Source organism: Podarcis liolepis (genome assembly GCF_965112155.1).
Source record: "Podarcis liolepis genome assembly, chromosome: 8".
NCBI classification, from domain to species: domain Eukaryota; kingdom Metazoa; phylum Chordata; class Lepidosauria; order Squamata; family Lacertidae; genus Podarcis; species Podarcis liolepis.
Genome location: NC_139560.1, coordinates 26092671 through 26113083, shown reverse-complemented (window position 1 = coordinate 26113083; position 20413 = coordinate 26092671). Strand labels below are relative to the sequence as shown.

The window sequence follows — 20413 nt, the reverse complement described above, 5'->3', positions numbered from 1 at the left end:
AAATAGAACTATCAATCATATTGCGTCTTCACCTCACCCTCCGTTTCTCCAATTTGGTGTCACTTTGATTCTGCATGGAGACCAGACTGATGTTTAAAAAAATGTAATGCTACTCTAACAACCATGTAACAGGCAGAAATCAAACAAGGGGAACTTTTTGCAGCATAGATATGCAGCAATGGGAGAAGTCTGAGCTATCGATCCTCATGTCTTGATTTTATGATGCAGTTATTAAAAGGTGCAAAGCCTCTTGCCTGATAAGTGGATAGGTAGGTCGAGGGAAAATGAGGTAATCCTCGAGGGAAAACAAGGTCAAGGCAGGATCACATTACGTTGAGTTCGTTAACGTAGAGAGGATACTGTAGTTGCATTCATCTCTTACTTCTTCCCCTCTTCAGTTATTCTAGCATGTAAGTTGTTTGCCGGCAGAGACCTGTCTCGTTTGCCTAGTGCTGGGCTAGGACCAGGGGGCAGAGCTTTTTCCATCCCATCTACCCAAGAAAAGGAGGGGAGGGTCCTCCCCTTTTTATAAGCATTTTATGACCTGGAAAGATAAGGGGTTGCAAGGGAAATTGCAATTCCCAATGCAAAACTCTTCCCGTGGCTGATTCTCCTGCAAATCATTGCCTAGCAGGCCACATCGCCCATCCCCACCCATCAGTGGTGGCCAGCAGTAACCCATTTTACACTCTCTCCCTAACCTACCTCACAGGGTTGTTGTAAAGATAAAACTGGGGAGAGGGGATGTAGAAATGAAAAATCATGGGAGACGAGAGAGGCAGGTGTAGCTAGGCGTCTGTCAGGGCGGGCCCTGAGAGCCTATTTTATTGAATATTGCAAGCATTGCCCCAGGTGGGCCTGTGGTTGATTGGTTGATACATACACACAGAAACTTGTAATTGGTTAACATAAGTACTAAGGCGGGAATTACATCTGAAAGGTAGAGATTACATGTGATCATTTCCCTTTAAGGGGAGGTGTTCCCTCACACAGCCCCCTCCTTTCCCTGGAGATGAGCATACAAACTAAAACACAGGAGTCAGTTCCTAGGGGCCGAGGTCCCTTCTCTCCCCCCAATAAAATATTTGAGGGGGTCAGGACCCTCCCCCCCAAAAAAAGTTGATGGGCAGTCATTCCAATGGTGCGCATGTGCCATGTCTTGTGATCGATTATGCGGGACGGGGCTTACCTGAGCCTCCCCCACCCGAATATTTTATTCCAAGTTGACACCCCTAAAACTAAAATAAATGAGGATTTGTGCCCGCAGTCGGTGATGATTTCTTCCAAGGAACGGCACTTTAGGATACGGGCACTGTTGGCACTCATCTTTATGACCACCCTTTTTCAATGTATGTATACAGAACGGGGAACAAAAGCTTTGAAAGTGACCTTGCTGGGCGCTAAGAACCAGGCGGCGGAAGAAGGAAATGCGACCGTTTATTTCGCCCATGCGAGGTTTTTTAACAGCCCCCCCCCCCGAGGAATGCGGGCCACGCCCTTCCTCCGCCAAGAGCCCCGATAGGCCAGGAGGAAGGAAAGGCGGGCCCGGCTCGGAGAAACTCCCCCCCCCTCCTCCGGCAAAGCGCAGCCTCTTCTTGCGAGCCCGCCCTTTTTCTCTCAGCCTCTTTGCGTCTAACAGAGCCAGGAGAAATGCGCTAAGAAGAACGAGGAGGAACTCATCCGCGGAGGCGGCTTCAGCAAGATCTTGACCCACCAATGGAACAAGGCAGGCCGAAGAAGACGAGAATGTGAAATCCTTCCGCCGGTAAGGAAACCGTTGATATAAGAAAAAGAGAGAGGGAAAAAGAGCGGGGGGGGGGTGTAAGAAAGAGGAGGGGGCGGGGCGGGGGAAGCTGAACGGGAGAGGCTCACGTGAGAGTCGCCCTTCAGCCAATAGGAGCTTCGGAGCCCGGCCGAACGGAGGCTTTTATAAGCCGCGGCTCGTCACAAAAAAGGAGAAAGGGGGGAAAAAAACCCGCCCACGACACAAGGGAAGCTGTCACGCGGCGGGCTGGGCGTTCGGCGCTGCTGCCGTTGCTGCTGCTGAGGGGACGCGGTGGGGGCGCGCGCACGGGGGCGCGCTCTCGCTTGCCGGCGGCGGGATAAAGGGGGAAAAGGGGGTGGGTGAGGAAGGGCGGGGCGGCGGCGGCGAGTTCCACCTGGCGCGCGGCCGTCGCTGAGGGGGCCTGACAGACAAGAGGCGGGGTGGGTGTCAAACTTCCCCGCGCTCTCCATTCCCCGCTGCCCGAGCGGGGCCCCGACCCTAAAGCTGACCAGGTCAGTCTCTCTGAAGAGGGTGTGTTGCGTGTGTGTGTGTCTGTGTCTGTCTTGACTGTGGTCTTGACACAGGCCCTGGGGCGGAGCGGAGCGTAGCGTTTGTCTGCCGGTGGGTGTGTGAGAGAATGAAGGAAAGACCCGGGGAGGGTTAGGTGTCAGCTCTTGCCTGAGGCGATGCCTGGGACCTCCGAGTAGGTGGAGGTGAGGAGGAGGTGGCTGTCAGGCTGCTCTTGTGGCAGGTGCCGCCCAGCTACTGAAAAGGATGCCCAGGAGGGAGGGAGGCCGAGATTCCTTAGTGGTGCTGAGGTTTATTTTGATTTGGGGGGGGGGCAGGGAGAGGCAGCCCAATTTCCACCAATATGTAATCAAACTCTAGGTTTTTTAAAAAAACAACAACCCGAAGTTAACCGTTGTCTCCCTTCCCACGTGTATAACCCAGCTGGCCAGAAAAGCGCAATGGGCAGACGAGGCGAGGTACACCCTTTTTCAGCTAAGGCAGGGGAACTGCGGCCCTCGGGATACTTGCAAGGCTGAAATCCCTGCCTGCCTTCTTCCCATGGCCTTGGTTGGCTGGGAGTGGGAATTTCTGGCAACATCCAGAGAGCTGCATGTTCCCCAACCAGTGTGTCCCTTTCAAGTTGCTAAAGAAGAAAGAAGCTGCACTGGGGTCGTCTTGTTGATGGAAGCATCTGTGGTCTCTTAAATCGTGACCTGCGCACAAGACACGAGGGAGGGAAGTTTAGCAATGGATCACATTCTTTACATGTGGAAGGCTTAGACTGCAGGTAGGGTTGGGAAGGCTTCTTTTTTTCTGAAACCTTGGAGGACTGCTGCCGTTCTTTCGCTGTATTGAGGAAGATAGGCAAAGGGTCTCACTCGAAGTGCTTCTAGATGTCACAACTAGAGCCATTGCTAAATCCTGGCTGATGGCCCATATGCAAATTTAATAGAGATGTAAAGAATTATAGTTCGGAAGTAAGAAGCAGACATTGTTTATCTTTAGATTGGTATCAGAGCAGGCATTGGCTTGTATCCAAAGTAGTGCTTAAGTCTCTTATTCTGTTAGGACAAATATTTACCACTGCACCTTTCCTTCCCCTTGTGTGCCCTCTAAATCAGTTCTGAGGGTTCCCACAACCCTCCAGAGCAGACTTTGGGATTGCTAGAGGAAAGTTCCACTGCACAAGTATAAATCCTTGGGCCAGTGGAACAAGGGCATTGCATACTTCCCATTATCTTAGAAGAGGCATTCCCACATTTTGAAGAGAGAGTACAGTACTGCTTAAGTACTATTTAAAATATGCATGTATTTATATTTTAAAAGAAGCTGTGCAGGAACATTTCTATTACATTAACTGATTTTAAAAAATTAGTGCAACCAATTGATCATCACAGTTTTGATAATCATATTTCCTTCCTTGAAACCTAAGCAGTGAATAAGACCTCATCAGCACAACAGTTGTTCCCAGGCCTTGTGGTGTATGATTGGATGCACAGGCTTCCTAGAAATGAGAAGCTCTTTTAATTTGTTGTCAAGATACCACCATAGTGAAAGTAAGAAGTTATCCTTGCAGATAGAATAGCTGATGAGATACTAGTGGTCTTGCAGTTGTGCCTGTCTTCCACTTGAATTGGCTATGGACCAGTTTGATTCCTTGTAGCTGAGTTGAATATTCATTATAATGAACCCCTCTGTATGTATGGGTTGCAGAAATCATCTGTGCATAGTTTTAGCACCGCCAATATCCTGGATAAGCTTTCCCTAATAAATATGTACATGTATATAAAACCCTCAACAAGTTAGGGGTATAGGAGAAAAAAGGAAGGCACTATTGAATACTTCGCTTTGTAGAGGGAGGCTCCATCCCTCTCTCTGTTAATGATGTGCACCTTTTTCAGATTATCCATGAGCATATTTAATATGGCATATATGTGTGGATTTAAATCCCACAGAGCAGGAATCTAATATGTTTACTAATGTTTGTTAGGCCAACAGAGCTGGAATAATATTGAGCACCTTAGTTTGTAGCAACTAAGGTGGAATTTTACATTGTCCCATGCAGAGCTGGTACCTATAATTTTGATTGTGGCTCTAATCAACTAAAGTTGGTGCTTAGCTTTTTTTTTTAAAAAAAAAAGTTCTCCAGCCCTGCTTTAAAAGGATGAGTATGCTTGTTGCTGTTTAGGTTGGGCTGACAGATGAATCATGCGTGAACTGAGTGCTATGTTGTTCAGCAAGAGGGATGACGAGCAGTGAGTTGGGGCTGCAGTAGGATTAGACAATGCTGCTGAGAGATGGCTGTGCTGCAGTTGCTGCTTCTTAATGCTTGTCACTACAAACAAACTGTTTGTCTTTCTGTCCCCCTTCAATGTTGGAGACCTCTTCCTCCTTCTTTAATAAACTCTCTGCCTTGCTTTTCCTGGGCTACTGCTTTGTGGATGTTGGCGGCTTCTTGTTGTGACAGGAGAATGTGTGTGTGTCCTGGGCCCAGGCGGATTGGTATGTATTTTTTGTGCTCCTATTTTCTGAGTACTGTAATAGGCATTTGGAGGGATGGTAGTGGGGTTAGAATACTATTATAATTAATATATGCTATTGCAGGTTATAGTACTCTGAAGGTTATTTTAAATTTGTGTTGCCTCCTAAGCTGAGTAGTTCATGCTCCTAGGATTTGAATCTTACAAATAAGGGTTGTGAATGTGAAGCAGTACAGAGAGAAAAAAATAGTGTCATCTTCACAAAAGTATCACATTTGTGCAGAATGTTGATTTGTTCAAATGTGAAAAATTAGCAGGATGTTATGCATAATAACCTTTAATGAGTCCCTGACTGGGGGAAAGAAGGTATATGAATAAATATTATAATAATTAGTAATAATTTGCACCATAGTTTTCTTAAACCAGATTTCAGAAGCTTCTATTGGAAGGCTGGATCTAAACTTTATACAAAACAAATAATAATACTTGAATTAATGAGTCTTTAAACAAAGTTTTTTTAAAAAAAACAGTAGGTCCTATAGTAAACTATGCACAATTGAGCAAATATCTTCTGGATGAAAAGGGAAACTATTAAGCCTGACTATACTTAGTATATAATATATATGGTTTCTTTCAGAGGCGGCTGTTGGTAGCTTCACCACCACCTCATTGAATGCCTTCAGTTGTGGTTCATAAATTTGGGCTGGCCTTAGATTGGTAGTGATAGGTAGGGTGTCATTTGAATATGTGTTCTATATGAATGCATAGCTTAGAAGAAAAGATGGTATTGCATGCAATCCACAGCAATCATTGACTGAGGTCAGAGTAAAGATTTATTATTTATCAAATTTGTTAAAGCAACAAACAAACAAGGGTTTAGAAGCCTTGAATGAAGTTTTGTAGCTCCTAAATATCTAGTAGTTATAAAACTTCAAAAAGATAGGTGATGGGTTGCAGCAAATTTATTATAGGATATTAAGACTGTAATCCTATGCTTGTTTGGAACTAAGTCCCATTAAACCGAGTATGACTTACCTTTTGATTAAACAAATGCACATATACGTATTGGTTGTACACACTTGACCTTAAATTTGTAAAAACTGAGGGAGGTGTTGGAAAAATTAACATAAGTAACAATATAAATAAATAAAATCTTGGGCTGGATAAACTTTACTTCTCCTCACTGCCAGTTCAGAAATGGAGACTGTCTTCAAGAAGAAGTCTTGAATCTCAGTCTACTCTGTTCTTCATACTTTAACCTTTAGTTGACTTTTCACACTCCCAATATAAAGTACTGGTTAAGTTAGTACAGCTGTAAAAATAGGTCACTCTGTTTATAGTTCTACACAAGTATAACAGTGTGAACTGAGATATGTTCTCCTTGAGGAAATTTAGCCTTAGATTAGTCTATTAAACTTTCATTAAATGTGTTGCTGTTTTTGTCAGTTAATTGCTGTTAATTAATTGTGCATATTACATTGTCATTTAGAATAAAGTAGTTGATGTGTATTGTTTCCATTTAAAATTATTTCTAAGCTTACTTTTTGCTTGTGTCCCCCCCCCCCCGCAGCAATTCCAGTCAGAAACCCCAGGTTGCCATTGTTCTCTGATGCCATGCCAGCACCAACTCAGCTATTGCTCCCATTAATTCGCAGTTGTGAGATTGGCAAGATATACAACACCGCATGCTACTGTCATCATAAACATCTGTGTTGCTTGTCACCTCACTTAACTCACAATCATTTGAGGTATGTTCCTCCGAAGAAGTTTGCAACACTCAGTAGGCCGAAGGAGAATTTCAGTCAGTTTATTCATGCAAGAAACTATGTATCCACACCACAGAGGTTTTACCTCACACCTCCGCAAGTCAACAGCATCCTGAAGGCAAATGAATACAGTTTCAAAGTGCCAGAGTTTGATGGCAAAAACTTAAGTTCTGTCCTTGGCTTTGATAGCAACCAGCTTCCTGCCAATGCACCAATAGAAGACAGAAGAAGTGCAGCCACTTGCTTGCAAACAAGAGGAATGCTGCTTGGTGTGTTTGATGGCCATGCAGGATGTGCCTGTGCACAAGCTGTCAGCGAAAGACTGTTTTATTACATAGCTGTTTCTCTGTTACCCCATGAGACTTTACTTGAAATAGAAAATGCTGTTGAGAGTGGTAGGGCCCTGTTGCCCATCTTACAGTGGCACAAGCACCCCAATGATTATTTCAGTAAAGAAGCCTCCAAATTGTATTTTAACAGCTTACGAACTTACTGGCAGGAACTCATAGACCTTAACACTGGGGAGACAACTGATGTAAAAGAGGCTTTAATTAATGCCTTTAAAAGGCTTGACAATGACATTTCTTTAGAAGCTCAAGTAGGCGATCCAAATTCTTTTCTCAATTATTTGGTACTACGTGTAGCCTTCTCTGGTGCAACTGCTTGTGTGGCGCATGTTGATGGAGTTGATTTACATGTTGCTAATACTGGTGACAGCAGGGCCATGCTTGGTGTCCAAGAAGAGGATGGATCTTGGTCTGCTGTTGCTCTGTCTTATGATCATAATGCACAGAACGAAAGTGAGATTGCACGACTCAAAATGGAGCACCCAAAGTCTGAAGAAAAGAGTGTTGTGAAACAAGATAGACTGTTGGGCCTACTGATGCCTTTCAGAGCTTTTGGAGATGTCAAATTTAAATGGAGCATTGACCTTCAGAAGAGAGTGATAGAGACGGGCCCAGATCAGCTCAATGATAACGAATATACAAAGTTCATCCCACCAAACTACCATACTCCTCCATACCTCACAGCTGAGCCAGAGATAATACATCACAAATTAAGACCTCAGGACAAATTCCTGATATTGGCAACAGACGGCTTGTGGGAAACCATGCACAGGCAGGATGTGGTTAGAATTGTAGGTGAGTATCTTACAGGTGTTCATCACGAAGAACCAATAGCTGTTGGAGGTTACAAGGTAACTCTGGGACAGATGCATGGTCTTCTAACAGAAAGGAGAGCGCGGGTCTCTTCAGCCTTCGAAGACCAGAATGCAGCAACTCACTTGATACGCCATGCGGTTGGAAATAATGAGTTTGGTACCGTTGATCATGAACGGCTGTCAAAGATGCTCAGTCTTCCAGAAGAGTTGGCTCGGATGTACCGGGATGATATCACAATTATAGTGGTGCAATTTAATTCCCATGTTATAGGTGCATGTCAAAATGAAGAGTTTTAAATTTTAAACTGAAACATGTGAACCAAAGTTTTCACAGAACAAAATGGCCAGTACTGACTGCATGACATGATAGTGAAACTTATTTGATTAATCTCTGGCCATCAGAAGTACAGTTGAAGCAAGTATAATTTGCACAAATCGAGCAATGGTCAAAGGGTTTTCAAATTAAGCTACCAGGAGAGCAGAACAACTTGGAACAACTTTGCACTATTCAACCTATCTGCTTGAACAGTGGTTGTAATTTGGGATTTCTTGGTGGAGAAGTAAAGGCTTTGTATGCATCAGTGCAATGTCTTGCAAGGCAAAAAAATTTATTGTGTGTTTTGTCACATGTAAATATCTGTATAGGTAGGTATCTCCAGTAACTATACAGTACATTGGAGGGTAACTTGGTTGTAAATTTGAATTTAAATAGGGCTGATGACTTTTTTATTTACAAAGTAGCTATGGTGTCTTCCCTTTAGGAAAGGAAGAGAACTTTTTAACTGGTTGGCAAATGTCTTGATAGAAGCTATCCTCTTGGTCTTGAGTAATGATATATCATTTGAAACACATGCCTAGAATACCACTGTTAAAAAGAGTAAGTCTAAGCCATAAATACCTTAAGCCTGTCCAAACATAGTAGTGGAATAAAATTTTGCACCAGATGACTTACTTTGAGAAGATTATATTTTGCACAGTTCAATGGGCAATAAATGATGATGTGAAAGTGGGTTAACTATGGGGGACATGCAAAACAACTTTGACTTGCATTATGAAACTATGATTCTACGTTTTCTGAAACTTGAGCTAATTTTCAATAGGGCTGTCTTGCAAAACATGGCAAGCAACAGTCTTGACTTGTACCAAACCTATTTCCAGTCATAAGTCCCTGGTCTTGTGTTTGAACCTAGGCAATCAGTAGTGACTTTGTAAACTAGTGTAGTCACATATGTTGTAGTTTGAGTGACAGTTTGGTTGGTGTTTTGGATATTTTAAGTATCACGACGCAAAAGCATATCCATATAATATGGTTCTCACGTTGGCTTTTGAAGAAAGCATTGTGATAAGATTTGTAAATAGGTCAAGTAATGGGGAAACAGCTGCATGCTCCTCCTACTGGCATTCCCACATTAATTGTAACACCTTTCAAAATATCATTGTTAGTTGTGCACATTGGTTTGCATCCAAAAAACTCCTAAAAGTGCATGTTTCATCACAAAGCTTTGTGCCATTGTTGCATAGAATGCTTATGAATTGTCAGATAAAAAGCATTTTTGGCAACCACAAGTTTTATGTTCTGAAGCACAGTGTAATATTTAAGACTTTTCCCAATATAAAAACAAAATAAATTGCTTTTTTGTTATTATTAAACTGTAGTATAGCTATGATAGAAAGCATCATGCAAACATTACTTTGACTAGCTATTGTCTAAATATGAAGCACTTGTAGATAAAATTAACATTTTTGTGCTTCTCTAAATAGCTAATAAGCATTCTATTTTAAATCTTCCTCTTCACATAGCTATTGAGCTGACACATTCTGAAAAATGTTGGTGTTCTTGACCTGTGGATGCTTAAAAAGAGAGTCAAGGAATAGTGCTTCCAGAGTATTCCTGTTACAAAATACTTTATTGCAGCACTTAAGTTCCTTAGCAGTAATGTTCCCTTTTCTTTTTTCTGTGCACTGAAGGACATACTTGCTTATAAAGTAAGAGGTTTGAAAATGCAAGTGTCAGAAGATATTCTTACTTCATATGCTTATGAAGTAACCTACACATTCGAAGTCCTGTCCATAGCTTTGACAAATTGTTGTTCTCCCTTTGTGTGCAAGAAAAGTAATTAAGTTATCCTATTTTTCCAGACCCTAACCTGAATGTTTTTATTGTGCTAATGACAAAACCAAGCAGCTTATAATCTTCATTGCCTTTGTACATGCAGTATGACTAAATATCATTGGCTAGGTCAATTTCTTTTATTTTATGTGTTGGCTACAAAATAATTCTAAACTGTTACATTATCCAGACTTCCTTATGTTACTTGTGAAATGTACAGTACGTGTAAATGTCTTATTTTGGTTTGGTACTAGTCTTAACAAATTGAACCCTCATCCTGTATGTTTAGCACTTGGTGTGGGGGCAACTTTGTAAAATGCAAGGTGAACAAGATTTAACTGAAGACTCCCAAAATATGTATGCAATGAACTGAAACAGCATTGTGGCTTTCTGAACATCACGTGATAAGACCTTAAGAACAAATATCTTTTAGTAGACTTCAATAAAATTATTATATGAATATCAATGCATTAGAGTTGTTATTAGGATTCATTGAACTATTGGTTTGCCTTTCTGAGATGGTGTAAAGTGTCAGATTTGATCAGTGGATTTATATCTAAAATAGCAGAATTAATGTGTGGTATTATGAAGATGCACACAGTAAAGCTGTCCTGTCTCAAGACAACCTGCAATTGGAATAAATAGCTGGTTATATGAGTTAGAACAGAACTAGTTTTGCTTTTTTTGTTTGCCTTGTCCACGGATTTAGTTTCCTCCATTTTATTTTGTTGCCCCAAATTCACAGTGGGTGGAATATGTGGCTTTGGGCTGCATTTTGGGAAACAGCTGAGGCAATGGGGGCAAATGTTGTTCAGATACTGGTTTTAAGGAAAAGCAAACTTAAAAATATATACAGTGGTGCCCTGCAAGACGAATGCCTCGCAAGACGAAAAACTCGCTAGACGAAAGGGTTTTGCGGTTTTTGAGCTGCTTCACAAGACGAATTTCCCTATGGGCTTGCTTCACAAGACGAAAACGTCTTGCATTTTTTGCAAGTTTGTTTCCTTTTTCTTAACACCATTAATACAGTTGCGACTTGATTTCGAGGAGCAACTCATAGAACGTGGTGTGGTAGCCTTTTTTGAGGTTTTTGGCGATTTTTGAAGCTTTTCCAAAACTTTTCCGATACCGTGCTTCGCAAGACGAAAAATTCGCTAGACGAAAAAACTCACGGAACGAATTAATTTCGTCTTGCGAGGCACCACTGTAGTAGTGAATAAGGAAATTGGACTTCAGTAGTTCCACAATAAAACTCAAGCAAGGTGTAGCTTTGTGAAACAAACTAAGAGCCCTGCTATTCCTTCCCATGTGATTTTTTTCTGGTCATTCCCTTCAGTAGGAAAACAAGTCTCATTTCAGTTATGCTCTGACAGCATATCTCAGGCTTCCTCAACCTCAGCCCTCCAGATGTTTTTGGCCTACAACTCCCATTATCCCTAGTTAGCAGGACCAGAGGTCAGGGATGATGGAAATTGTAGTCTCAAAACATCTGGAGGGCCGAGGTTGAGGAAGCCTGGCATATCTTATGTTGGGGAGGGGGGGACATTCTATGTGTAAATGGTGCCTTCCCTTGAGCTAAATGATTCTAATGTAGGGTACATGTTAAGTAACCCTGTTTAAAACCCGTTTAACTTCATTATTGACTTTCCAAAGGGGAAATGGGAATAGTGAAATTAGCCATTCATTGGTGAATTTTCTGGAAAGCTGCTGGGTACCCATATAAATGCCAGAAGTCATTATTTTACTGAAGTCTCCATTTCATGGCTTTTTATATGTCTGCTAAACTTGGGACGCGGGTGGCGCTGTGGGTAAAACCTCAGTGCCTAGGACTTGCCGATCGCATGGTCGGCGGTTCGAATCCCCGCGGCAGGGTGAGCTCCCGTCGTTCGGTCCCAGCTCCTGCCCACCTAGCAGTTCAAAAGCACCCCCAAGTGCAAGTAGATAAATAGGTACCACTTTATAGCGGGAAGGTAACGGCGTTTCTGTGTGCTGCACTGGTGCTGGCTCGCCAGAGCAGCTTCGTCACGCTGGCCACGTGACCTGGAAGTGTCTTCGGACAGCCCTGGCTCCCGGCCTCTTAAGCGAGATGAGCACGCAACCCCAGAGTTGGACACGACTGGCCCGTACGGGCAGGGGTACCTTTCCCTTTCCCTTTAAACTTGCCCTACTTCATCGAACAAATTTCCAAATCGTTCCCTAGATATTTCCAATAAAAAAGTACACATATGCTGTAAGGTGCATTGATAATAAGCATGGTTACTTAGTAAATGTTCTTAGGATCCTTAATTGCTAAAATACTTTGGGTATATTTTTCAATTATGTTCTTAGGATTTTACATTAGGCCTGTTGTATTCAGGAATTTTTCCTTCCTCCACCCAGGAGTACTCCACATGATGTTTGCACGGCTGCTATAGCCTGGTCTGTCATGATTCCTTGGATAATCCACTTCAGTTATATATCTCAACTAAATATAACTTATGGAGAGGTTTATCCCCTTTTCTCCTAACCTTCAGCAAGTGCATCTGATGGCACGAAGGCTTAGTGTAACATTATTGACTATCTGCAATCTGTTATGACATCCAGTAATTTAATTACTGTTTTACATAAGCTAAACTTTACTAGAGGCTAGTTCTTTCTAAGCAATGCTAAAAAAAATAAAGTTATGGAGAAAATGGTTTAACACCTTTGGGTGTATTTCTGTCTGAATGTACCATATTAATGGGAAGAACATTATGTTCAGAACAAAATAACTATTGGCCAGAAAACACTTTCCTGTGCACAGCTCTATGTATTAAGAAGAACTAGCTTACATAATTTTTTTTTACTCTTTTACACATTCAAACATGGGGGGGGGGTTGCTTTTTATTTACCCACAGTAGATCCCTAGAGATACCCACCATCCTTTGATCTAGTATAATTTCAGAAATGGGGGGGGGATTCTGAATTAAATTTCTAACCACTTGTGATCATATTTATAGAATGGAATTCTAATATCTGTATGGGAGGAGGCCTGTGTTGCAAGATTGTTCTAGCCCCTCAGAAATGTTTCAGCTGCTTACCGCAGTCTTAATTTCCATGTTCCACTCAAAACAGACGTGGCTCACACAGCAATTGGAATGTTGGATCAGATCAAGGGCCTATTTAGTCCAGCATTCTGTTTCTGAAGGTCTTAACTAGATATCTACGAGAAGTCAAAAAGCAGGAGAGCAATAGCCCTCTCCCACTGCTATTCTCCAGCAAATGGCATTCAGGACATGATGATTCTCAAGAAGGCATATTTAGCCATCCTGACTAGTAGGCATTGAAAGCCTTACCCTCCATCACAAATTCATTTAATCCCCTTTTAGAGCAATCTAAGTTGGTGACTGTCACCACACCTGGAGATAAATTGCTCAGCTATGTGCTGGGTGAAAAAGTACTTATGTCTACCCAGGATATCCCATGCAGATTTACTGAATGACCTCATAAAGTTAGATAAAGAACAACTATCAACTTTCTCCACACTATGCGATCATTTTATATTTCTCTTACCATGTTCCCCTTACTTGCTGCTTTCCTAAACTTAAAAGAACCCCAAATCTTCCCCTTAGGAGAATTGCTTCAGCTCCCAAACAGCAGCTTAACTAGAGGTTGTGAAGAATTATAGAATTGTAGAGTTGGAAGGGGGTCATCTAGTCCAACCCCCTGCAATGCAGGAATACATTAAGAAGGCAAGCAATACTCTTCTGCCCATGTGTGTGTGTATATATAAAATACATAACACTCACCCACATTGTTGTGCTTTTTCTTTCTGAGTGGCCAGCTCCCTGGCAAATTCCCTATCTGGCAGAAGCAAAACTGTTGATTCCAGAATCTCAGAGATACTCCATCTTCCTTCCTACTTTCTCAATAAACAACCTTTGCTTCTCAAAGGCTATTCAGGCTGTCTACACAAAAATGGATTTGCCCACACTTCTCAGCTTTAGATGGCTTGGAGTTCTTGTCCTTTCCACTGCATTTTTCAGTTGCAGTTAAAAGAAGCAGAGCTACACTTCCTAGCACTGACAATGTATTTGGCCTTTTGCAATTTAAGTAACACACTTAATTTGGTTTTGCTCTGTTTATTGTCATGTGACATGCTGGCTCACTGAATGCCAAGAATGAGAGGATGATGGGCACACTGGTAACTCGCCAACGAAGTACTTCTAAGTTTGGTGTTGGTGCCAAACTCCCTCAATAGCTCTTATTTATGCCTTGGATGGGGATCTGGTATTGGTATCCCTGTGTTACTTCTGTATGTTTTGAGATCCACTCAAGTGACGGATTAGTTGCTGCCAGTTCTTTTGTCTGCATTCAGCTGAACTTTCACATTTCCAAGCATGTTAATGATCCCTTAGGAATCCCCCCTGTATCAGCTGTTGCGCATAACTGCAGTTTACAACTGTTTACAAAAAACCTAGTACAGTGGTACCTTGGGTTAAATACTTAATTCATTCCGGAGGTCCGTTTTTAACCTGAAACTGTTCTTAACCTAAAGCACCACTTTAGCTAATGGGGCCTCCTGCTGCCGCCGTGCCACCGGAGCCCGATTTCTGTTCTTATCCTGAATCAAAGTTCTTATTCTGAAGCACTATTTCTGGGTTAGCGGAGTCTGTAACCTGAAGCGTCTTTAACCTGAAGCGTATGTAACCCGAGGTACCACTGTACATAAAAAAAGTCACCATATCCCTTCCAGCTAATGCAGAAGAAGGCACTTGCTTATCTGGTGCTGGTTCATACTGTCCTGTGGTTTATGGTGGGTACAAACCCATAATATGATAGTTGGGGACAAGTTGTAAAGCTCACCTTTCTGCATTTCCTGACTGTGTTCTCCAGTGCTGTTTCTTTCAAAGCGCCCTCTCTGCAATTTGACAGAATGCAGCTCGAAGTTGATTTTCCACATGGTGGATCCGTAAACCTTCAGCCTAAGCTAGGTGGGCTTCACACAGTTGTAAGGGATGATAGGTTCTGACAGTTGATGGATGGTATGTGCTAACCACTTTTTCAGATGCTGGGACTGGGCCCTCCATTCCCCCAGGCAGCAGGGATGAGGAACCTGCAGCCTTCCAGATGTTGCTGGATCACAGCTCTCATCTTCCCTGGCCATTGGCCATGCTGGCTGGGATTGATAGGAGTTGGCCTGCCATTGTCTGCATAGCCTCATCTCTTTAATAATTGAGATCTGGACCCACATCCCACTGACAAACGCCCCCTGTACATGCCCCTTCGCCTTACCCATCACAACCTGCTTGGTTGCCTGGAGAGCAACTACAAACAATGGTATGACAAAATTGGAGCAACGGGTGAAGCTGGCAGTAAAGGAGCTAGGCTTGCTGAGGGATGCCTTGTCCAAGGGCCCTGGAGCAGGCACTGTGAGTGACACACAGTTGACAGATGTTTTGAGGTTCTTCCCCCATCCCATCGGGCTCTTTTTCATGGATCCTGGCAGGGAGCTGACTGACACTTTCCTTTTTTTGTAGTTCCCTAACTCTTAACATCTCAGAATTGTCAGAGGCTCATCCCAGTCAATTCATAAAATTGCTCTGGCGGTTGTTTGTCTTTGGTCTTTTGTGGTCTGTGCCTTCGTATTATTTTTTTCCCCTGCACATCTACAGCATTCATGATTTAATTCAAACCCTGAATTAAATTTGCATCAGTCTTAAAATCGTGTCCATGCACAACCTTGCCAGTTCAGATGTAGGCAGTTACTGCCAATTATTCAATTGCTCTTCTTTTAAAAAATAATAATAATCATGTGCTGTTTCTGGAAACAAGGATTTGGGACACGAATAAACTAACCACCCCCAGCTTGGTAACTCTGTTGCCTTAGAAAGTATAAAGGCTCCTTTGATCTACAATGATATGATGATCCTGGTGGAACAGATCACCAGTAACAAGCAATCTGCCTACAGTTTTCCAGTGAAGAACGGAGTTCTTAATGAGCAGATGAAACCCAGAGATTAAAGCTGACACTTTGTATTTCCAGAAGAAGAGCTTTTATAGCAAATACAGCAGAGTCTTGTGACACCGTAAAAACCAGCAAATTTATGGTGGCATAAACGTTTATGGGCTGCAGTCCACTTCAGCTGATGCACTAAGTGTTATCTTCAGTTGCACATAGGCATACGGCTTGGGAGATTGTAAAAAGTGAGTGAAATGAAATGCTGAAGGGTTTTGTGAGTTACCATTGTTAAGTACATAATGATCACTGTGTTTTTCTGCATTTTGTTTCCCTATGACCTCTTTTTCTTTTTACAATCCCCCCCCCATCTAACCATGTGTATATCTTTCTGCAACTCAGGATAACGCTTTGTGTGCCTGATGAAGTAGGATATAGTCCATGAAATCTTAAGGTAAAGGGGCCCCTGACCATTAGGTCCAATTGTGGCCGACTGGGATGTAAGTACGGATTGATAATGGTTGAAAATACATAGTTATAATAGGTTAAGATATTGAGTAAAGATAAATGATAGAGGGTAAGGACTTGCTGAATTAACTATGTGAACTGGAATACAAAAAAGGGAGGTGTGAGGAGGTCAGGAAACAAGTAAATGAAATATAAGACATGAAAATATTGATTTTTCTTCTTTTTTAACTTTTTTTACTTTTTATGTATTTTGTCTTTGTATTTTTGTATCTTTTTTTCTTCTATTATTGTTCTTTTTGTTTTTTTATTTCTTGTTTTTAATTCTGTAACCTTTTATTGTCTGTAAAATGCCAATAAATATCATTTAAAAAAAAACAAAACAATTGTGGCCGACTGGGGTTGCGGTGCTCATCTCGCTTTATTGGCCGAAGGAGCCGGCGTACAGCTTCTGGGTTATGTGGCCAGCATGACTAAGCTGCTTCTGGCGTAAACGCCGTTTACTTTCCCGCCGGAGCGGTACCTATTGATCTACTTGCACTTTGACGTGCTTTCGAACTGCTAGGTTGGCAGGAGCAGGGACCGAGCAATGGGAGCTCACCCCCTTGCAGGGATTCAAACCACTGGCTTTCTGATCGGCAAGTCCTAGGCTCTGTGGTTTAACCCACAGGCCCACCCGCGTCCCTTTCCCATGAAATCTTAGACATGCCATTAAAAATGTGTTAGTCTTAAGGTGGTTTTTTAAAAAAGATACTGACATAAACCCAGATTCAGGGCGGGCCCACCCATGAGGCAAGCTGAGGCGACCACAGGATCTACAGGAGCTGCAAATCCAGCCTTCAAGGAACGCATCACCTGCTGCTGCTGTCGTGGTGGCAGAAACATCTGTGTTGTGCTCCTTAGAGGCTGGATCTGCCATCTTCTCAGCAGCCCCCTCCCCTGTGTCACCTCCAAAGCAGCCTATTGGCAAAAAACAAGGTGCTGCTGGTCTCCTCCCACCCTTGTTTGTGATGTAGACCTTCACTCACCCCTTCTTTCCTAGCCCAGAGGTAGCAGAGCCATTTCATGGTTCACTTCAGGTGCCAGAATGTATTGGGCTGGCCCTGCCCAGGTTCAAAGAAAGGCTATGCACATTTGGGACAAAAACACTTAGCAAAGTTCCTGCTGCTGAAGAAACAGTCTGCTTGTTAAACTGGATGGTGGCTTCCCAGAAGTGGCATCTTTCAGGATGTAAACAGCCCGCAAATCTGCAGCTCTAAGCATGGCACTTCTATGGCATACCTTCTACGGATGCTCTGTAGATAGGTGAAAGGGGGACATGAAGGGTAAGAGCCATAGCTCAGGGGTAGAACAACTGCTTTGTATGCACATGTCCCTGGTTCAGTTCCTGGCATGTCCAAGTAGGGTTGCTAGAGTATCCTGCCTTATGTTCTGGAGGAATTAATGCACAAGGTAGACGAAAGGTCTACCTCAGTCAGTATAAGGCAGATTTCTATGTTCTTAAAAGGGAAGACTGTATGTAGATCAGTGATAGACCAGATGCAAAAGCTCCTAAATTCAATCCCTGACATCTCTCCAGGCAGAGTGAAGAAAGACTCCTGCCTGAAATCCTGGAGGAGAACTGGGCCAGCTTTCCCCAACCTGGTGTCCTCCAGATACGTTGGACAGCAGTTTTCATCAGCCTCAGCCAACATGGCCAGTGGTCAAGGATGATAGTCCAAAACATGTGAAGGGCACCAGGTTGGGAAAGGTTGATATGCTCCATCTCAGTGCAAGGTAGGTCCTAGCATTCCTGTATAACCTCAAAGGCCAGGTACAGAAAAGATGATAGATATTTTACAGATTGATTTCATATACATACAAAGTCTGTGGGTGTTAATTGTGGGATGGATGCTCTACACGCATGCAGGTTTTCCCCCACAGTATCCACACAATATTGTCGGCACCAACACCATTTGATCTTGATTTACCTTTTCTGGGGGAAATCTGAGAAGTTTTTTTGTTTTACCAAAGACCCATCTGACAGTGTTGAGCCACCATCTGGAGGCTCCATATTTCAGCTTTAAAAGCATAACCTTTCCACCTGGTGGACACTTGATATTCAAGATGGCTATCTTTCAGCAAACAACAAAATCAGAATAGCAAACAAGCACCATGTCCTAGTAATTTTCCTGGGCAGTAAGTTTCCAGAATCTGGCAGAATGGACAACAGGTGTAGAATTTAGGGTATCTCAGCTTTACTAAAAGTAAGTTTTAAAAAATGCAGGTAACTTCTATAGAGTTTTTCAGCATTTGAGGGATGGAGTGTGTATATTTTCTGTGTCTATAGCCCAGCTACATCAATAATGCCTTCCAGTCATTTCCCCCTCACACATAAAAACTTTTTTTTGCTTGAAAGTTGTTCTTCCTATTCCTCCTGCAGTAACTTCAACTTAAGACATCTGAGATTTATGCATAGGACCAGGACAAAAGGGTTAGAGCTAGCGTTCTGCAGTCAGTAGCAATTTGGTGTAATTAAGGTTTCCCCTCTAAATCAATTTTGATTTAGGTTTTAGTCATCAGATTAAAAGGTGACCTCTCTTTCCCAGCACAGAGGCACAAACAAATATTTAATCCTGGCACTTATCTGACACAGGCAAGTTTTCATTATGTGAGAGAGTCTCCTTTTGGATCTGTGTGGCATATTAATATATATGTTTGTTCATCAGAGACACAGAGCACGGAGCCTCTGCTTGCGCTGATGATGTCATTGGAGGCCAAGGTTTGTGATGAACATGGCATAGATTAACAGTGCAAGTGAACCAGATGGTTCTGGTTAACAGGTCTTGTTGCTCCCAGTTAGGCAAGGCCATTGTGTAAGTATCTGGAGACCTCATGTGCCCAAAGCAGCTGCCCTTGAAATAGCATAAATAAGGAATCTATGCAAAAACTGGTGGCGTATCTAGTGCATATAATTTTTTCTATAAGTTTTGTAGGCCTTTAAAATGGCTGAGGAGACATAAACCACAAAACAACTGTCATTTTACCATTTTGCCAAGATTCAGCCCAAATCCTGCCTGTGATCCAGTGGTAGCACCAGAATAAATATTTGGGGTGGGAGTTGGGAGCCAAGAAGGGGCATGATTCATTTTTTTTGCATGAGGAGGAGGTAAATTTTGCCCTGCATGTTAGTGCTCTAAAAGTGAAATAACAAAATATGTCACATTTCACATCCCCATCCCTAAATATTTTATCCATATTTATTTAAAAGTATTTCTAAACTGCTCAGTATTTTAAGCATTACTAAGTGGTGTACAACAGTATAAAACATAAAAAACACACTACAGTATAACAAACAGAGATAAAATGTTGGCTTTGACGTCATTAGCTAAGCGTGCTGGGAAACACAGCAAACTGCCTTATATACTGAGCCTGACCATTGGTCTATCTAACTTAGTCATGTCTGCACTGATTGGCTAGCCAGGATTTCAGGAAGTGTGATGCTGTGAATTGAACCCGGAAGCTAATTTTGCCTGCAAAACAGATTCTCTCCCATTCAGCCATCCAAGTGGGGCTGGAAATGCCCCCTGCCTGAAACCCTGGAGAGCTGCTGCCAGTCAGTGTAGGCAGTCTTGAGCTAGACAGCCATATTTTTGTTTCCAGTTTTGTTTCCGTTTTAATTTCCTGCTGCTGGAAAAATTCCCCTTCTGATTAACAAATAAAAAAACTTATTTCATTTGCCCTGCAGTAGCAGGCATGTAACCAGGCTTGTTGCTTCTCATTTCCTGTTGTCTTTGGCGGTTGTGTGACATTGTCAGTTGCTTGGAAGGGAGCCCATCTGCTTCCTTCCAGCTCCAAAGTTATCCCCCCCAAAAGCTCTGTTACCAACAAACAGAAGTGAGCCCCTGGGAAGCTCATGTATGTTGACTGATGATAATAAAAAAAGGCACTCCAAGGATGTGAAAACCGCCTGTCAGTCAACTCGCCACAGGGGTCTAGCAATGGCGGAACTGCTGCCGGAGTTCTTGTCTGGAAGAGGAGCTTGTGCCCACACCCCCTGGCATTGCACAGGCTGTGCTCAGTCCAAAAAATATTTGATGTAATTATAAAGAAGGGCTCCCCTGAGCATGTGCAATGTGCTCTTCCATCAATGAACTCGACCATTTCGCAATCTAGGATTGTTGTTGTTTGGTCGTGTCCGACTCTTCGTGACCCCATGGACCAGAGCACGCCAGGCACTCCTGTCTTCCACTGCCTCC

At 42.7% G+C, this 20413-nt stretch overlaps 1 protein-coding gene across 5 annotated transcripts; it reads left to right on the top strand.

Annotated features, from left to right (window-relative positions):
- Positions 1–1575: 1575 nt before the first annotated feature.
- PDP1 (pyruvate dehydrogenase phosphatase catalytic subunit 1) lies at positions 1576–10253 on the top strand. Of its 5 annotated transcripts, none has more exons than XM_083518436.1 (3): positions 1606–1765; positions 4743–4777; positions 6326–10253. In XM_083518436.1, the coding sequence occupies exons 2-3, from the start codon at positions 4747–4749 to the stop codon at positions 7978–7980; spliced, it is 1686 nt and encodes a 561-aa protein (XP_083374562.1). In that variant the 5' UTR covers positions 1606–1765; positions 4743–4746; the 3' UTR covers positions 7981–10253. The 5 variants fall into 5 exon arrangements, with proteins under 5 accessions (XP_083374563.1, XP_083374562.1, XP_083374564.1 ...); XM_083518435.1 differs by lacking the exon at positions 1606–1765 and adding an exon at positions 1982–2277; XM_083518437.1 differs by lacking the exon at positions 4743–4777 and having other exon boundaries at positions 1576–1765.
- Positions 10254–20413: the final 10160 nt, after the last annotated feature.

Coding starts and splice junctions, on each gene's coding strand:
- PDP1 (XM_083518434.1), top strand. CDS start 4,573: ATGGCTGTGCTGCAGTTGCTGCTTCTTAATGCTTGTCACTACAAACAA. Junction 4,778..6,325: donor TCCTGGGCCCAGGCGGATTG/GTATGTATTTTT, acceptor CCCCCCCCGCAG/CAATTCCAGTCAGAAACCCC.